Genomic DNA, 19,459 nt, shown 5'->3' on the forward strand with positions numbered 1-19,459 from the left:
TTGCAGGATATAAAATCAACACACAGAAATCCCTTGCATTCCTATACACTAATAATGAGAAAATAGAAAGAGAAATTAAGGAAACTATTCCATTCACTGTTGCAACGAAAAGAATTAAATACTTAGGAATATATCTACCTAAGGAAACAAAAGACTTGTACATAGAAAACTATAAAACACTAGTGAAAGTAATCAAGGAGGACACTAATAGACAGAGAAATATACCGTGTTCGTGGATAGGAAAAATAAATATTGTGAAAATGAGTATACTACCCAAAGTAATTTATATATTCAATGCAATCCCTATCAAGCTACCAACGATATTTTTCACAGAACTAGAACAAATAATCTCACAATTTGTATGGAAATACAAAAAACCTCGAATAGCCAAAGCAATCTTGAAGAAGAAGAATGGAACTGGAGGAATTAACCTGCCAGACTTCAGGCTCTACTACAAAGCCACAGTCATCAAGACAGTATGGTACTGGCATAAAGACAGAAATATAGATCAATGGAACAAAATAGAAAGCCCAGAGATAAACCCACGCACCTATGGACACCTTATCTTCGACAAAGGAGGCAAGAATATAAAATGGACAAAAGACAGTCTCTTTAACAAGTGGTGCTGGGAAAACTGGTCAGCCACTTGTAAAAGAATGAAACTAGAACACTTCCTAACACCATACACCAAAATAAACTCAAAATGGATTAGAGAGCTAAATGTAAGACCAGATACTATAAAACTCCTAGAGGAGAACGTAGGCAAAACACTCTCTGACATAAATCACAGCAGGATCCTCCAAGACCCACCTCCCAGAATATTGGAAATAAAAGCAAAAATAAACAAATGGGACCTAATTAAAATCAAAAGCTTCTGCACAGCAAAGGAAACGATAAGCAAGGTGAAAAGACAGCCTTCAGAATGGGAGAAAATAATAGCAAATGAAGCAACTGATAAAGGATTAATCTCCAAAATATGCAAGCAGCTCCTGAAGCTCAATTCCAGAAGACTAAGTGACCCAATCAAAAAATGGGCCAAAGAACTAAACAGACATTTCTCCAAAGAAGACATAAAGATGGCTAACAAACACATGAAAAAATGCTCAACATCCCTCATAATCAGAGAAATGCAAATCAAAACCACAATGAGATACCATTTCACACCAGTCAGAATGGCTGCTATCCAAAAGTCTACATGCAATAAATGCTGGAGAGGGTGTGGAGAAAAGGGAACCCTCTTACACTGTTGGTGGGAATGAAAACTAGTACAGCCACTATGGAGAGCAGTGTGGAGATTCCTCACAAAACTGGAAATAAAACTGCCATATGATCCAGCAATCGCACTCCTAGGCATACACACCGAGGAAACCAGAATTGAAAGAGACACATGTACTCCAATGTTCATCGCAGCACTGTTTATAATAGCCAGGACATGGAAGCAACCTAGATGTCCATCTGCAGATGAATGGATAAGAAAGCTTTGGTACATATACACAATGGAGTATTTTTCAGCCATTAAAAAGAATGCATTTGAATCAGTTTTAATGAGGTGGATGAAATTGGAGCCAATTATACAGAGAATGAGATGGCTGGATGGCATCACCGACTCTGTGGACATGAGTTTGAGTGTACTCCGGGAGTTGGTGATGGACAGGGAGGCCTGGCGTGCTGTGATTCATGGGGTCGCGGAGAGTCGGACACGACTGAGCGACTGAACTGAACTGAACTGATACAGAGTGAAGTAAGCCAGAAAGAAAAACATCAATACAATATACTAACGCATATATATGGAATTTAGAAAGATGGTAAGCTGAACCCTGTATACGAGACTGCAAAAGAGACATAGGCATATAGAACAGTCTTTGGGACTCTGTGGGAGAGGGTGAAGGTGGGATGATTGGGGAGAACGGCATTGTAGCATGTATATTATCATAAGTGACCAGTCCAGGTTCGATGCATGATACTTGATGCGTGGGGCTGGTGCACGGGGATGACATGGAGGGAGGATATGGGGAAGAGGGAGGTGGGAGGGGGGTTCAAGAAAGAGAACACATGTACACCTGGGGCATTCATGTCAATGTATGGCAAAACCAACCAATATATTAATGTAAGGTAATTTGCCTCCAATAAAATAAATTTAAAAAAAAAAGAAAAAATTCTTTCTTTTTTTTTTTTTTCAATTCAAGTTTGGAAAGGACATCATGCATCAGAATTGAGAAAACCCAGAAATCAGTGTGTGGGACTCAGAAAAGAATAAGAAAAAATTGAAAAAGCACTTTGTAAATGAAAATAAAAGTAGGAGAAAGACAGCGAGATATAATGCCTTATAAGAAACAGTAGATGAAAAGAAAGTCTCTTAAAAACTATTCTGTAAAATACTTCTGGCAAATAAATTAAGGGAAAAGCTATAAATATTTGATGAATATGTTAAAAGTGGAAGATCACCATAAGAGATCTGATAAATGACTGCTTATTGTTTAGTCGCTCAATTGTGTCCAACTCTTTGTGACCCCATGGACTGCAGCACACTAGGATGCCCTGCCCTTGTATGAATGATTGGAGTCTCTGAAAAAGTAAAATCACAGCAAAGATACACAGCAAATATTAAACATTATGATGCAAAGTTTTCTCGGAAAAAAGGCTTTGAAATTGTTTATCAAAAATAATGAGCATATACTTGCAATGACTATACTTTGCAACTGTAAAAAATTATTTTAAAAGAAGATATATTTTAAAATTTTGATGAAAATGATACTGTAGTAAAGCTGCTGCTGCTGCTAAGTCGCTTCAGTCGTGTCCGACTCTGTGCGACCCCATAGACAGCAGCCTACCAGCTCCCCCGTCCCTGGGATTCTCCAGGCAAGAATACTGGAGTGCGTTGCCATTTCCTTCTCCAATGCATTAAAGTGAAAAGTGAAACTGAAGTCGCTCAGTCGTATCCGACTCTTCTCGACCCCATGGACTGCAGCCCTCCAGGCTCCTCCGTCCATGGGATTTTCCAGGCAAGAGTACTGGAGTGGGGTGCCATTGCCTTCTTTGTAGTAAAGCTACTAGGTTTTAAAAATAAAAGTCCTTTGGACAGCTAGAAGAAAAGAGTGGGGGAGATATAAGGGAATAAAAACTAAAAATTTAAAAGCCTTTTCAGAGAGAAAAATCTCTGTGTTAGAAGAAAAGAGACAAACACATTTAAGTTACATGAGAGAAATGATGAATCAGGAACTTTTACCAGCCAAACAAAATGAGTTTTGAAAGTCCTGACATGCAAATCATGAAAGACCTAGGGTAATATTGATCTCCTATGACTAGTGGAATGAGCAGACGTGCAAAAACAGAATCCTTACAGACAATGACATAAGGACAGATGCAACTAAATTTGCAGTTCCTTACTCAACGAAGACTGAGTTGTATGTGAGGGGGGATATCCTGGTGGTGGTCACAAGGGTGAGTGCCTTACGACAAGTTATTAGGTTCTACCTCTGTTGAGGGTGCTTTTCTGTACATGTGTGTGCTTTCAGAAAAAAATTATTTTAAAAGAAGATATATTTTAAAAATTTAATGAAAAACCTTAATATAAATATTGAACATACAGATAAATGCACAACATATAGATAAAACTGTAGGAAAAACTAACACTAAATCTATACAACAAAACAACTGAAGCTGTACTAAATGGGGACCTCAGGAGAGAAGCAGTTAGGCCTCCCCTGATCTGGTCCAGATGAGGCTCCTGGTGCTGTGGGGGATCCCCACTCTGGGGTCCAGGTCCAGGTATTCATGGATTCAGATCAGAGCCTGCAACAACACAGACAGATGCAGAGTCAGACAGAGGAGGGCTCCCTGAGGAGGGTGTGAAGGACCAAGATTTCCCAGGATCTGGACCTGGCTTTGGGACTCAGATTTACACAGGGCCTGTGTCCTGCTCTCTCCTGAGTGCCTTTTCTGTCATCAGGGAGTCTTTAGCAATGTCCCACAGGAGCAAGTACACCTGAGCATCTGGCCGGCACCCCTCAACTGATGGGTCCCCTGGACAGTGAGACTCAGGCAGAGGAACAGGGGACTCTGGGATCCAGGACTGAAAGCTTGGGTCCCCCCTTCCTTTTAGGCCCTGGGAGAAGCATGAGGTGAGATGACACAGGGGGTAGGAGAACCTGCCCACCCACCGTACACTCAGCAGCACTGCTCCTGAGACCTGAGCGCTGGAAATGGACAGACACCTGGGGTCTCTGTTTTCCTTGATAATCATTTCCAAGCCCCAGCCAAACTCTCCTGAGGTTTCAAACTGTTATTATGTTGTTGTAATAAAAAGGTACATTTTATGCTTAGCGTGTTGCAACATTAAAATTTGACAGAAGACACTGATTTTTAAATTATAATAAAATGTTAATGACATAATTGGGAAAAGAAAGGAACTTGAGTAACTTGAATCCTGCCACTCATCCCAAGTGTGCTGCTCAGTTCAGTCATGTCTGACTTTGTACACCCTAGGATTATTGCCCAACAGGCTCCTCAGTCACTGGGATTCTCCAGACAAGAATACTGGCGTGGGTTACCATTTCCTTTCTCCAGGGGTCCTTCCCTACCCAGAGACTGAACCCGAGTCTCTTGTGTCTCCTGCATTGATAGGTGGCTCCCTTACCACTAACAGCATCCCAAGCAGCACTGTATTGCTTTCTGGTTTGTCTTCAGTTGGACACATACACAGAAGAATTTACAGAACCTCCAACTTCAGCTTGAGAAATGGTGCCTGAAGTGACCAAGTCTCCAGGTTCAAGAACCTGAGGGACCCCAGACTGGACACTTGCCTGAGGACACCCCCCCAGGCTGACTGGGACCCTCGGGCCCAGGGAGCACCCACAGGGAGGCAGAGCTGCCAGGTGACCCCTGCCTGCACGAGCTCTGGGCGCCTGTGTCTCCTTCACTCTGTTCCCAGAGCCCAGGACTGGGGAGGGCAGGGCCGCCCCAACCTCTCTCTGCCGCTGGTGATGGACCAAGGGTGCCCCCTGCTGCCTTTAGAGGGGTTGGGAGGGCAGAGCTGGATCCTGCAGAGGGAGATGAGGAAGCCCTCAAGGGGGATCTTTAAAGAGAACACGCTGGAACAGCAGCTCCTGGACTCCTGCACACTCCTCCAGTAAACAAGCAAAGAGTTTTCTGAAATCTGGAAGGAAGAGGTCAGTCAGGCAGGTCCATGCTCTTTCAGGGCAGGAAAGCAACCATATGGGGTAGCCCAGGGCAGTGCAGACTTCATGTGGGCACTTCAACTGCGTGCATCCAGCCATACCAACTCCAGCCTCCACTCCTTCTCAGGCCAGTCATAGTGACAAAACCAGGTTCAAGGGTGCAGACATGACGTCAGGAGCCGGGGCGATGCTACGAGAGTAGGGGAAGAGGGCTGCAGACAGATTCATAGGTTTTACATGAGCTCCCAGGATCCCCAGTGCCTATAAGAGACCAGGTGCTCCAGGAGGATAATCATAAAAAGATGGAAAGTGGAGATGGGGAAGGGTTACAAGGAAGAGTCTATGGATCAGAAAAAGAGAAAAGATTTAAAAGATATGAAAGAGAGAGAAATGACCTCTGTGTTCTTGCTCTCCATCTCGAATGAGTCTTTATTAACTGCTCTGCAGATTTCTGGCGTCTGAGGGCAGCAGTCTCGTGGAGAGTCTGTGGGAAAGAAAAGGGGAGACTTAGAGTCAGGATGTGCCTGGGGGACCCTGGTGCTCCTCAGAGCCTGACCCTGGGACCCCTGGTGCGTTTTCTCCAGGGACAACCCAGGGCCTCAGGGTTTCAGCTCTTAAGTGGGTCTCTGACCTGAAGCTTCCTGTCGCCACCCTCAGCTTGTCTACGTGTGACCAGGAATGAGGCCGCGACAACCTGTTCCTCCTCCAGGCGGTCACTGTCTCTGTGCATCTCTGCCCACGACCTTGCTTGCCTCCTCCTCCCGCTGTTTCCTCTCTCGTCCTTCCTCATTTCTCTCCTCTAGTCCCTGTTCTTGTCCTTCCTCCTTGAAGCTCCACCAACCCTAGAGTTCTCCAACACGACACATTGGAAGAAGGACCATGGGTGTACGGCCACTGTCTTCTATCAGCCCATTATTTAATTAAACAATCCATCCCTGCCAGGGAGGACCCAGCATGGACCTGAGAGTGTTTTGAGCCCTGGGGGAGGGAAAGACAAAAATTTCACATAACAGAGACTCTCCTGTTGCCTCTGGTGACCTGAGTTACCTGGGAGATGCTTAATGCTCTCAGCAACACTTTAAGTTTCACAGATCCTTAGGGCAAACACTTCCAATTTCATTTAACCAGAATGATGTGACAAGGGTCCTCCATAAAGATCTGGTAGCTGCCTGGTTTGCACTGAGACTTGGAAAATTGGAGGGATGAGACCTGGGAAGGTGTACGGAAAGGACAGAGGATGGGGCGGGCCTGGGACTGGGGAGAAGGGGCAGGACGGTCTGGATGGAGCAGTGGGTTCTGAGAGCAGCAGTGACCCCGGGACCTGCTGCCCTGGGACTGCTTAATCCCAGGAGACCAGGTCAGCAGGACTGTGAAAGCAAGTGTGTGAACAAGCCCAGTGGCCCCTTCACAGACTCTAGAATCTGCAGCCATGGAGGGTCTCTAGGAGCAGCTGGACGTGGACCTCTCACATGGAAGCATCTTCAGCACATCAGCCTTGGCTGGTGCAGAGGCTGAGATGAGCTTCAGGAGACCGAGCCCAGGCAGGGACCACAGAGCCTGTGTGCTCTGACTCATCCACCCCTGGGAGCGCCCTCTACATGAGGGATTAACAGTGAGGACAAACATGAGGGGAAGTCACAAGTCCTCAAAGTGCAGGAGGAGAGAGTTCACGTCTCAACCACCACCTCACACGCGCTACAGGGATGTGATCTCCAGCGTCAAATGACAATGAGAGTTTTGTGCCCACTGGGATATGACCATCATAGTTCAACATGAAGAGAAAACAGAGTCTGCAGTGCACAATACCCGAGCTGTGCTGACCAGAAACCAGGCTTCCATACTAGTCAGTGACAGAAGCAGGAGAGAGCAGCTCTTACAGGAAAGATAATTTTTGAAGAGTAAAGCAAGAAAAGGTGATAATAAACAGAGCACAATGCATGTCCAGGACACAATTTCTCTATCATATCATTAAAATATGAAAATAGTTAGTCAGAACTCTACACACAGTTCCTTCTTCCTAATGTCATGTTCTCTTTCCTAGCCTCTAAGCTGAGGGTTTATCTCTAAAGTCCAGGAGCCCTCTCCCATCAGATCCATTCTGAATGTTGTTTCCTTCCCGTGTCCCCTTCCTTATCACAGCACCAAATGCCCTCCACAATGCCTACCGCAGAAAAACAATCTTGGGCAACAAGGTGATTAGAATGAGCGACCCACCCACTTCTGCTCCAGTTGAGGCCCTGCTGGCTCTCACAGCATCACCTTGATCTTTTCCCCAGGGTCCTGAAGAGACACCCCACTGCGGATAGCAGATGGCAGTCATCTGTGCTCTGTGCAGTCAGAGCCCTTCAATAAGACACTGATCTCTGTTGCAAACCTAAAGACAGAGATGCTGAAAGAGTCACTTTTCAACCTCTCACTTCTACAGGACCCTTAGAGCTCTCACCTTCATGCTAACCAACCTGAAATCACAAGTATTTTTTGACACATGTAAAACATGACTTTAAGCGAACTATAACAGTCACATCTGGCTAGCGGCTACCACACTATAATACACAACAACCTCTATATATGTTTATATATGTATGTGCTTAATCACTCAGTTGTGTTGGACAATTTCTGACCCCATGAAGTGTAATCCACCAGGCCCCTCTGTCATGGAATTCTCCAGGCAAGAGTACTGGAGTGTGGGTAGTCATTTCCTTCTTCAGGGAATCTTCCTGACTCAGGGTTCGAAGCCAGGTCTGCTGCACTGCAGGTGAATTCTTTACTGTCTGAGCCACCAGGCAAGATTGAATGAATCTTAAGATCAGCACCAGTGGTTCTAACACTTCTGATAGATGGTGGCAGAACAGTTTATGGAATACCAGGGCACTGTGGTAAAAGGGAGGGTATAGGGCTTCGAAGGTGGCTCAGTGGTAAAAAAAAAACAAACCTGGCTGCCAGTGCAGGGGACATGGGTTTGATCCCTGGGTTGGGATGACGTTTTGGCACAGGAAATGGAAACCACTTCAATATTCTTAGCTGGAGAAACCATGGACAGAGGGACTGGGGGGGTATAGTTCATGGGATCACAAAGAGTCGGACACAGCTCAGTGACTGTCAAATGAATATATATAGAATGTTACCACCCTTCTCTTGGTTATTCCCTCTGCATTGTCTACCCTTTTCAAGATGGCTGTTTACCTATAGATTAACAAAGAAAAGACCTCTGGCCCATGAAATTATTTAGCCTGAGGGGGTAAGAGAGGGATGTGGCCCTCTACTGGTTTCCATGGTAACCAGTGTAACCAATGAGCCAATCTGCTGTTAATTCCCCCTGTAACTGGTAGACTCCCCATCCCCCCGGAGTGAAGAATACTGAAGCTGCTGTCTTCTGCCTGTCACCTGCGATCCACAGTGCATGTCTCTCCAGGACTTTTACTTCAGATATATAAGATATTCCGTCTATTAAAACTTTGCTATTTCTGTCAACTCTGGGACCTTTCTTCGGCCTCAAATCTAGGCAGTACAGGCCTGTAAAGTGTAGCCCAACAGCTTCTGCAGGTTATCTGGCTGGCCTGATTTGATGATTCATTTATGGGTTTTTCCTGGGCTCATGCACACATCCCAGGTACTCATGAGCCTTTGGGACACTGAAATACTAACATCAACACCCAGATCTTAGAGGAATTGCCAGCAGGTGCTCCACTTGAGAGGACAGGTATGGACACAGGGCCCAGGGCGCCTGTGCTGAACATAATCAGAAAACAGGTGCAGAAGAGAAAGAGGGACACTTCGTCTCTTCATGAGACCATCCTTCCAACCACTGACTGAAAGATCTAGAGAGGGCAAGGACAAAGTGCCTTTAGAAAGCAAACAACCTGCACACTGAAAACTACAAACCACACTGAAAGAATGAAACCAGGCACAAGGAATTGAAATGACATTCCATGTTCATAGACTGGAGACTTAGTACTGTTGACATTTCTACACTACCCAAAGCTAAGGCAAAATTCATTCCAACACCAATCAAAGTATTAACATCATTTTCATAGAAATGGAAAAAGCAAATCCAAAAAGATATATGGAAACATTAAAGACTGCAAATAGACAAAATAATCCTGAGAACAAAGATCAAAGTTTCTCACCTCCTGATTTCAAGGCATATTACAAAGATATAGGAATCAAACCTCTATGATACTGACATAGAAACAGATGCATAGCCCTAAAGACCAGAATAAAGAGCCCCAAGTAAACTCATGGGTACACGGTCAAATGAAATTCACCAAGATTCTAAGACAACAAAATAGGGAAAGGGTAGTCTTTTCAACAATCAGTAGGATGAAAAGATAAACTACAGAAAAAATACAAAACATATTCAGATAAGGAGCTCATACTCAAAATGTATAAGAAAATACAACAACTCAAATGCAAAACAAATTTAAAAAGATAAATGAGTCGAGGAGTGTGCAAAGATGGTGATCAAAACCATCTGGAGCTTTTGTCTGGAGGGTGTAGTGGGTTCTAAGAGGATCAGTGACCCCGAGTCCTGCTGCTCTGAGTCTCTGACCTAGGTCTGAAAGGTCCCAGGAGACCATGTGAGAACATGTGTAAAGAAATCCAGTGGCCCCTTCACAGTCTTTAGAATCTGCGGCCATGCTGGTCTCTAGGGGCAGCTGGACATGGACTGCTATCACAAGCAAGCACCTTCAGCACAACATCCTTGGGGAGGTGTGTTGCTGAGATGAGCTCCAGGAGACTCAGCCCAGGCAGGGACGCCAGAGCACACGTGCTTTGACTCATCCAATCCGGAGAGCACCCTTCATACAAGTAATAAACAGTGAAGACAAACATGAGGGGAAGCCACACGTCCTGAAAATGCAGAGGGAGAGAGTTCATTCTTCACCCACCACCTGACATTCACTGCAAGAATTTGGTCTCCAGTGTTAAGTGACTATGAGAATTTAGTGCCCACTAGGATGGGGCCATCATAGGAGAATTTAAACATGAAGCTAAAGTCCCTGTCCATACTACCCTTCAGATACTAACCAGAAACCAAGCTTTCATATTTGGTGGTGAAAGGACAAGGAAAGAGGTGTCTTGTGAGAAAGGACATTTCTAAACAGAAAAGCAAGAAGAGATGACCATAAGTGCAGCACAATACAGCACATGGACACATAGCTCTATTATATCATTAAAATGTCAGTTCAGTTCAGTTCAGTCGCTCAGTCGTGTCCGACTCTCCGCGACCCCATGAATCACAGCACGCCAGGCCTCCCTGTCCATCACCAACTCCCGGAGTTCACTCAAACCCATGTCCACAGAGTCAGTGATGCCATCCAGTCATCTAATTCTCGGTCGTCCCCTTCTCCTCCCGCCCCCAACCCTTCCCAGCATCAGAGTCTTTTCCAGTGAGTCAACTCATCGCATGAGGTGGCCAAAGTATTGCAGTTTCAGCTTTAGCATCAGTCCTTCCAATGAACACCCGGGATCGATCTCCCTTAGAATGAACTGGTTGGAACTCCTTGCGGTACAAGGGACTCTCAAGAGTCTTCTCCAACACCACAGTTCAAAAGCATCAATTCTTCGGCGATCAGCTTTCTTCACAGTCCAACTCTCACATCCATACATGACCATGGGAAAAACCATAGCCTTGACTAGACGGACCTTGGTTGGCAAAGTAATGTCTCTGCTTTTTAATATATTATCAAGGTTGGTCATAACTTTCCTTCCAAGGAGTAAGCGTCTTTTAATTTCATGGCTGCAATCAGCATCTGCAGTGATTTTGGAGCCCCCAAAAATAAAGTCTGACACTGTTTCCACTGTTTTTCCATCTATTTCCCATGAAGTGATGGGACCAGATGCCATGATCTTTGTTTTCTGAATGTTGAGCTTCAAGCCAACCTTTTCACTCTCCTCTTTTACTTTCATCAAGAGGCTTTTTAGTTCCTCTTCACTTTCTGCCATAAGGGGAGTGTCATCTGCATATCTGAGATTATTTATATTTCTCCCAGCAATCTTGATTCCAGCTTCTGCTTCTTCCAGCCCAGCGTTCCTCATGATGTACTCTGCATATAAGTTAAATAAGCAAGGTGACAATATACAGCCTTGATGCACTCCCTTTCCTATTTGGAACCAGTCTGTTGTTCCATGTACAGTTCTGACTGTTGCTTCCTGACCTGCATACAGGTTTCTCAAGAGGCAGGTCAGGTGGTCTGGCATTCCCATCTCTTTCATAATGTTCCACAGTTTATTGTGATCCACACAAAGGCTTTGGCATAGTCAATGACGCAGAAATAGATGCTCTTCTGGAACTCTCTTGCTTTCTCCATGATCCAGCAGATGTTGGCAATTTGATCTCTGGTGCCTCTGCCTTTTCTAAAACCTGCTTGAACATCTGGGAGTTCACGGTTCACATATTGCTGAAGCCTGGCTTGGAGAATTTTGAGCATGACTTTACTAGTGTGTGAGATGAGTGCAATTGTGCGGTAGTTTGAGCATTCTTTGGCATTCCCTTTCTTTGGGATTGGAATGAAGACTGACCTTTTCCAGTCCTGTGGCCACTGCTGAGTTTTCCAAATTTGCTGGCATATTGAGTGCAGCACTTTCACAGCATCACCTTTCAAGACTTGAAATAGCTCAACTGGAATTCCATCACCACCACTAACTTTGTTCCTAGTGATGCTTTCTAAGGCCCACTTGACTTCACATTCCAAGATGTCTGGCTCTAGGTCAGTGATCACATTATCGTGACTATCTTGGTCGTGAAGATCTTTTTTGTACAGTTCTTCTGTGTATTCTTGCCACCTCTTCTTAATATCTTCTGCTTCTGTTAGGTCCATACCATTCCTGTCCTTTATCGAGCCCATCTTTGCATGAAATGTTCCCTTGGAATCTCTAATTTTCTTGAAGAGATCTCTTGTTTTTCCTATTCTGTTGTTTTCCTCTATTTCTTTGCATTGATCGCTGAGGAAGGCTTTCTTATCTCTCCTTGCTATTCTTTGGAACTCTGCATTCAGACGCTTATATCTTTCCTTTTCTCCTTTGCTTTTCGCCTCTCTTCTTTTCACAGCTATTTGTAAGGCCTCCTCAGACAGCCATTTTGCTTTTTTGCATTTCTTTTCCATTGGATGGTCTTGGTCCCTGTCTCCTTTACAATGTCACGAACTTCCATCCAGAGTTCATCAGGCACTCTATCTATCAGATCTAGTCCCTTAAATCTATTCCTCAATTCCACTGTATAGTCATAAGGGATTTGATTTAGGTCATATCTGAAAGGTCTAGTGGTTTTCCCTACTTTCTTCTATTTAAGTCTGAATTTGGCAATAAGGAGTTCATGATCTGAGCCACAGTCAGCTCCTGGTCTTGTTTTTGCTAACTGTATACAGCTTCTCCATCTTTGGCTGCAAAGAATATAATCAATCTGATTTCGATGTTGACCATCTGGTGATGTCCATGTGTAGAGTCTTCTCTTGTGTTGTTGGAAGAGGGTGTTTGTTATGACCAGTGCGTTGTCTTGACAAAACTCTATTAGCCTTTGCCCTTCTTCATTCCGTGCTCCAAGGCCAAACTTTCTGTTACTCCAGGTGTTTCTTGACTTCCTACTTTTGCATTCCAGTCCCCTATAATGAAAAGGACATCTTTTTTGGGTGTTAGTTCTAAAACGTTTTGTAGGTCTTCATAGAACTGTTCAACTTCGGCTTCTTCAGCGTTACTGGTTGGGGCATAGCCCTGGATTACTGTAATATTGAATGGTTTGCCTTGGAAACGAACAGAAATCATTCTGTCGTTTTTAAGATTGCATCCAAGTACTGCATTTCGGACTCTTTTGTTGACCATGATGGCTACTGCATTTCTTCTAAGGGATTCCTGCCCACAGTAGTAGATATAATGGTCATCTGAGTTAAATTCACCCATTCCAGTCCATTTTAATTCACTGATTTCTAGAATGTCTGTGTTCACTCTTGCCATCTCCTGTTTGACCACTTCCAATTTGCCTTGATTCATGGACCTAACATTCCAGGTTCCTATGCAATATTGCTCTTTACAGCACCGGACCTTGCTTCTATCATCGATCACATACACAACTGGGTATTGGTTTTGCTTTTGCTCCATCCCTTTATTCCTTCTAGAGTTACTTCTCCACTGATCTCCAGTAGCATACTGGGCACCTACCGACCTGGGGAATTCCTCATTTAGTATCCTATCATTTTGCCTTTTGATACTGTTCATGGGGTTCTCAAGGCAAGTATATTACAATGTAGGAAGAACAAATCACAGTTCCAATACATTTCCTTCTTCCCAAATTTATATTCACCTTCCTTCATCTCCACAGAAGCAGGTGTAACCCGAGTGGTCCAGGAACCCTATCCCCTAAATCCCACCTGAGAGCTGTTCCCTACCTGCGTTATCTTCTGTATCGCTGCTGCTAATGCTCTCCAGAAAGCAGTCTGTAGAAAGACAACCATGAGCAATAATACAGTTATTATACAAGTTGACCCACCCATTTCTCCTCCTCCACTTTGCTCACACAGCATCTTTCTGGTTTTCCCTCCAGGTTCACAGACCTCCCCTGTGCTTTGTGGAGTCAGAGCCCTTCAACAAGATCTTGAGCACAGCTGCAATATTTCACATGAGAGAGAGATGCTGAGGGAATCACCTTTCAACCTTACATTTCTAAAGGCCCAATTTAGCTTGCATTCAAGCTTACCAACCTGAAATTTCAACACTTATGGACGCACTTGAAATATGGCTAGGGTGACCAGGTAATTGTGTGGTTTTTGTTTTGTTTTTAATATAGCAAGTTAAGTATTGTTTGAAATATGTTCATTATAGATAGGCAGATCTGACCAGTGACTACTACACTGGAAAGTTCAGCTCTAAGAGCTCCACAGTCAAGGAAAAGGCAACAAACTGTCTGTTCTTGTTTGTTCTTTATTGCAGATTTGTTGGTCTAATATGATCATTCACATGTAGGTATACCTGGGGCTCTAGGACACAGTCCAGGCATTGGGGGCTTCCTTGTGGACATTCCAACAGCAAGGTAAATACTCAGTTTCAAAGAAAATTCCCAGTAGGGAGCTCATTTGTAGGCAGAGGTAAAGGGCAGGACCCAGCACTCCTGTACTACAAGTAACCAGAGAGTAGGTACAGAGGGGAAGGAGAAACATTCATTCTCTTCATGAGCCCATCTTTCCCATCCCTGATTCAGGGGACCCAAGCAAGGCAGTAGAAAAGGCTCCTTAGGAAGTGAAAGATTTGTGCACTGAAAACCATGTAACACTGTTGAAAGAAAGAAGAGACATGTAATTCCAATGACATACCATACTCACAGACTGGAATATGGTCAAAGACTAGAAGGTCACAGACTGACCTTCTTATTCTACTAAAAGTGATGCACATACATGTTGAAACAACTCACAAAATATCATGTCATTTTTATAGAAACAAACAAACAAAAAGAATCCCCAATACTAATACTTACGGAAATCAAGCGAAATCCAAAGAGAAAAACCAATATTGAGTGCACAGAACAATGGGGCCTTAAGGCTTCCTGAATTCAAAACACATAAGAATGCCACAGCAGTCAAAACAGAGTTCTACCAGAAACAAAATAGGCAGAGAGGCCAATGAAGGGATTCTTGAATAAATTCACACATGTGTGGCCAAATGATCTTTGCCAAGGTACTAAAATTATCAAGTTAAGAAAGGATAGTTTCCTCAACAATCAACAGAAAGGCAACCTATAGAATGAGAGGAACTATCTGCAAACTTTGTATCTGAGTAACGGAACAATATCCAGAATATATAAAAAAGTAACTACAACTTCAAACCAACAGCAGGCAAATAATTGAGTTTAAAAAATGTGTAAAAAGCTTCAGTAGACATTTTTTCATAGAAGAAATAGAAGTGATCAGTATACATAAAAAAGTGCTCAACATCACTGCAGCTGCTGCTGCTAAGTCACTTCAGTCGTGTCCGACTCTGTGTGACCCCATAGACGGAAGCCCACCAGGCTCCCCCATCCCTGGGATTCTCCAGGCAAGAACACTGGAGTGGGTTGCCATTTCCTTCTCCAATGTGTGAAAGTGAAAAGTGAAAGTAAAGTCGCTCAGTTGTGTCCGACCCTTAGTGACCCCACGGACTGCAGCCTACCAGGCTCCTCCATCCATGGGATTTTCTAGGCAAGAGTACTGGAGTGGCTTGCCATTGTCGACATCACTAAGTATGAGCAAAATGGAAAGCACAAGTCACTCAGTCGTGTCCAACTCTTTGTGACCCCATGGACTTTACAATCCATGGAATTCTCCAGGCCAGAATACTTGAGTGGCTAGCCTTTCCCTTCTCCAGGGGATTTTCCCAACCCAGGGATCAAACCCAGGTCTCCTGCATTGCAGGCAGATTCTTTACCAGCTGAGCCACAAGGGAAGTCCAAGAATGCTGGAGTGGGTAGCCTATCCCTTCTCCAGTTGATATTCTTGACCCAGGAATTGAACCGGGGTCTCCTGCATTGCAGGCGGATTCTCTACCAACTGAGCTAACCAAGTCAAAAGATGATACAACCTTTCAGGATGTGTGTTATAAAAATAAAATAACAAGTGTTGGCAAGGATGTAGAGAAGTGGAACATTTGTACCCTGTTGGTAGAAATGGAAAATGGTGTAGCCACTATGGAAGTTTAGAAGTCCCTCAAAAAATTATTAAGAAAACTGTTATAAGATTGAGGAATCACTCTTTTGAGTTTATGTCCAAAGGAGACAAAATAAGAATGTCCAGGAGATATCTACAGTCTCATATTCATTGCTGCATTGTACACAACAACCAAGACAGAAAAACTATCCAGTGTCCACGGGCAGATAAATCATTAAAGAAAATGTGGTGTATATATACACTGGAATGTCATTCAGTCTTTAATAATGAAGGAAATCCTGTCATTTGCAGCAATGAATGAAGCGGGAGGATATCGGTAAGAGTAAAATAAGCTAGTCACAGGAAGACAAATACTGCACGATTCATTTTACCTGAGTTATCTAAAGGAAAACTCAGGGAAGCAGAGAGTAGAAGGGTAGTTCCAAGAGCTGGGAAGAGGTTGATACAGGGAATGTCTGTTCAACGACTATAAAATTTTAGTTGCAAGATGGAAAAGTTCTAGAGATGTACTGAACAGCACGGTGTATGGAATTAACAGGACAGACTGGACACTTCAAAGCTTAAGAGGCAAAACTGGACTGAAATTTCCTCCATCTGTTCCTAGAGGGTCTCCTTTCTCAGATTCCTCTAGAACTGGGTGTGGCCTGCGGGTACCACAAGGGGCTCCCTGCAGAAGAATCGGGCCTCCCCAGTACTAGGTGCCTTGGGTGAGAGGGGAAGATTCATTCGGAGGGTCTAATAGGAAAGAGTCTGAATGAGGGACGAGGCAGAGTGATTAATGTTGACCAATCAAAATACCATAAGACCTACTAAGAGACAATATTTATAATGGCAACCCACTCCAGTACTCTTGCCTGGGAAATCCCATGGATGGAGGAGCCTGGTAGGCTGCAGTCCATGGGGTCGTGAAGAGTCAGACACGACTGAGCGATTTCACTTTCACTTTTCACCTTCATGCACTGGAGAAGGAAATGGCAACCCACTCCAGTATTCTTGCCTGGAGAATCCCAGGGACTGAGGAGCCTGGTGGGCTGCCCTCTGTGGGGTCGCACAGAGTCGGACATGACTGACACGACTTAGCAGCAGCAGTAAAGGTGTGTTTGACCCAGTAAGGGAGGTTCTAAAACACAGTTTTGTTCAAAAGAATCCTGCAGGGCTTCCCTGGTGGCTCAGTAGTTAAGAATATACTTGCCAATGCAGGAGATATGGACTGGATCCCTGGACTGGAAAGATTCCACATGTCCCAGAGCAACTAATCCCATGTGCCACAACTACTGAGCCTGTGCTCTAGGGCCCAGGAGCCACAACTACTAAGCCCAAGTGCCAAAACTGAGGAAGCCAGAGAGCCCTGGGACCCACGCTCTGCAACAAAAGCAGCCACCAAAGTGAGAAGCCTACTCACGACAACTAGGGAGTTGTCCTTGCTTTCCACAAGTAGTGAATAGCCTGCGTAGCAATGAAGGCCCAGTACAGACAATAAAAAATATCAATAAAAATTAAAAAGAATGCTGAAAATATTTTCCTGGAGAGTAATGGGATTTGTTTTCCAGGTTAAAGGATGTACACTTGGTGTAAAATCAAAGCATACAGTGAATGTGTATACTTTGTTTAATTCTTATATACATCCTTATTCATGGTGCAATGGTGATGGGCATTTTGGGGGTGGAGAGTTGACAACAGTAACAGTGATATTTAGGGTGACAAAAATTGGGAAAAACACAACACAAAAAATTCACACACACAAAAACAATCACACTATTCATTACACTTAGGGACATACCCAGTCCCATGGACACAAACCTACATTATTAACCATAATACAGCTTCTTCCTGGAGCTACAGTAATCAGCCACATTATTCTACTTGAAAGCTACTTTCTATCACAAGGCCCCCATACTCATTCCCAGCAGGAATTTGGAATCAGTTTGGCCTCTACACTAAAACCAGTGAGAAAGCCTTAACTTTCTCATCTACAAAGCTTTATCTCCCCAGCTGAATGATTCTAGAATACATACCACTTTCACATGCTGGAAGGGCCACCTGCAAGGACAGAAGAGAAGACACTGTGAGGGTGAGATCACACAGGTGCACAGTCTTTGGTTCATATGGTGACAGGAGAAAACCTGATGAGGGACAGTGATGGAGTCAGGGAACCCAGCAAGATCAGAGCCCACACACTCAGGATGAAAGGCAAGACCTTTGCCTGGAGGATGGAACTTCCAAGTCCACTTGGGTTGGAAATTACAGAATTCCTTTCCTAAAGGAAAAGGTACTATAGGAGAGAGAACTCTGTACTCTGCAGGGTGTAATGGACGCTAACAATTGTAATATCCTGTGGACTGAGGCGTCTTGAGTTGGTAGTAAGACTCTCATTCCACATTATCCCAACCAAGGGAATTGTCTCTATCTAAAACAGGCACACTCAAAGACTCGTAAGTTTATTCTACTGAAAGAGAAAGGAAACAATACTTCTATCTCAGACCAGAATAAAAAGAAAAACTTGCCTTGGAGACACACAGCGGCTCTTCTGTCCTGTCACAAGCTGGGTTGACTGGCAGGTCCTCAGTGAAACCTAGAGAGACAGAGAGTAGCTGTTAGAAGAGAGATGAGGCTGATCAGGAATTGGGAAAAAAGAAAAAACAGTTTTTTTTTTTCTTTGTATGAACATGGGGTGGTGTGTATGGATGAGGGAGGTTAGTAAGCATGGGCTGAACTTGTGTCCATCCATCCTCTTTGGAGGAGGAAGGAAAGCAAAGGAGAGGAGGAAGGAAATGAAAATAGATCTTTGCCCTCCAGCTAAGAGGATCCTAATGCAAAGGAAATATTCAATCTATAAAAAGAAAAACTCTAAAATGCATGTACTGTTCACTGAGAGAGACCCACGACTCCTCCTGCTCATTTTGAGCTCCTGATAAATTGTCACAGTCTCTTGATTTTTCCCAGATCATGCTTTCTCCGAGCTCCACAGTTGCTGCTACTCTGTTCATGCTTCCTATGAGATTTTGTACTTGATTAAAAGTGAACTGTTAAAAGACTGAATTTAATCCTGGGCCATTCTACTAATTCACTAATCACTTGTCTTAAAGAAAATCAAATATACAAGATTTGAAAACACTGAATCCTACCATTTAATTACAACCGCTATGAATATCATCATATTTTTCTATCAATATTTGTTTCTTACACTGTGTGCATGTCCACTGAGTCAGTGGCTGTCAATACTCACAGGGGCTATATGTTTAGTGGGACAGTTGATTATAAAAAGCATGGTTTCTCCACCTCACTGGTCTTCCTGGGGAGCTAGAGGGACACAGAGTAGCTGTCAGGACACTGGTGAGGCTGCTCACCAATTACTCAGCATTTTTCTTTTTTGGTTTTTTTTTTTTGATGGGGTCATGGGGTGGAGTGCATGCATGAGGGAGGTTACTAGCTATGGACTGAGCTGCTATTGAATCATCCTCTTTGCTGGATGAAGGAGAGCAAAGGAGAGGAGCAGGAAAGAAATGAAACACAGCTTCTGCATTTAACTACTGATAACCTAACCAATGGGGACAAAAGAAACACTAAAATGCATGCCAGTTTTCAATAACAGAGACCCATGACCCTCCTGCCTGTTTACAGCTTCTAGTAAATCGCCCCTGACTTTTACATTTC

At 43.9% G+C, this 19,459-nt stretch overlaps 2 protein-coding genes across 8 annotated transcripts in view; one reads left to right on the plus strand and one right to left on the minus strand.

Annotated features, from left to right (window-relative positions):
• Window positions 1-14,350, plus strand: part of LOC129542119 (uncharacterized) — a 415,462-nt gene extending 401,112 nt beyond the window's left edge. Inside the window, exon 3 of the transcript XR_016039448.1 lies at window positions 13,714-14,350. The gene's annotated coding sequence lies outside the window, so the exon portion shown is untranslated. The remainder of the gene's footprint in view (window positions 1-13,713) is intronic.
• The window catches only part of LOC129557826 (uncharacterized), a 55,332-nt gene continuing 39,311 nt past the window's right edge, over window positions 3,439-19,459 (minus strand). For 4 of the 7 annotated variants that reach the window (XM_088844987.1, XM_088844986.1, XM_055428465.2 and 1 more), the window contains 4 exons: window positions 18,310-18,377; window positions 17,821-17,845; window positions 13,559-13,606; window positions 5,124-5,661 (listed from right to left, as the gene is read on the minus strand). In XM_088844987.1, coding sequence (XP_088701113.1) covers window positions 5,525-5,661; window positions 13,559-13,606; window positions 17,821-17,845; window positions 18,310-18,377 — 278 coding nt within the window. In that variant the 3' untranslated portion in view covers window positions 5,124-5,524. Of the gene's footprint in view, window positions 3,793-5,123; window positions 5,662-13,558; window positions 13,607-17,820; window positions 17,846-18,309; window positions 18,378-19,459 lie in introns of those variants that run through there. The other 3 variants (XM_088844989.1, XM_088844992.1, XM_088844991.1) reach the window with 3 other exon arrangements.

Source organism: Moschus berezovskii, chromosome 17, assembly GCF_049115385.1.
Source record: "Moschus berezovskii isolate FMDL1 chromosome 17, NW_MosBer_1.0, whole genome shotgun sequence".
Taxonomy (NCBI): Eukaryota; Metazoa; Chordata; class Mammalia; order Artiodactyla; family Moschidae; genus Moschus; species Moschus berezovskii.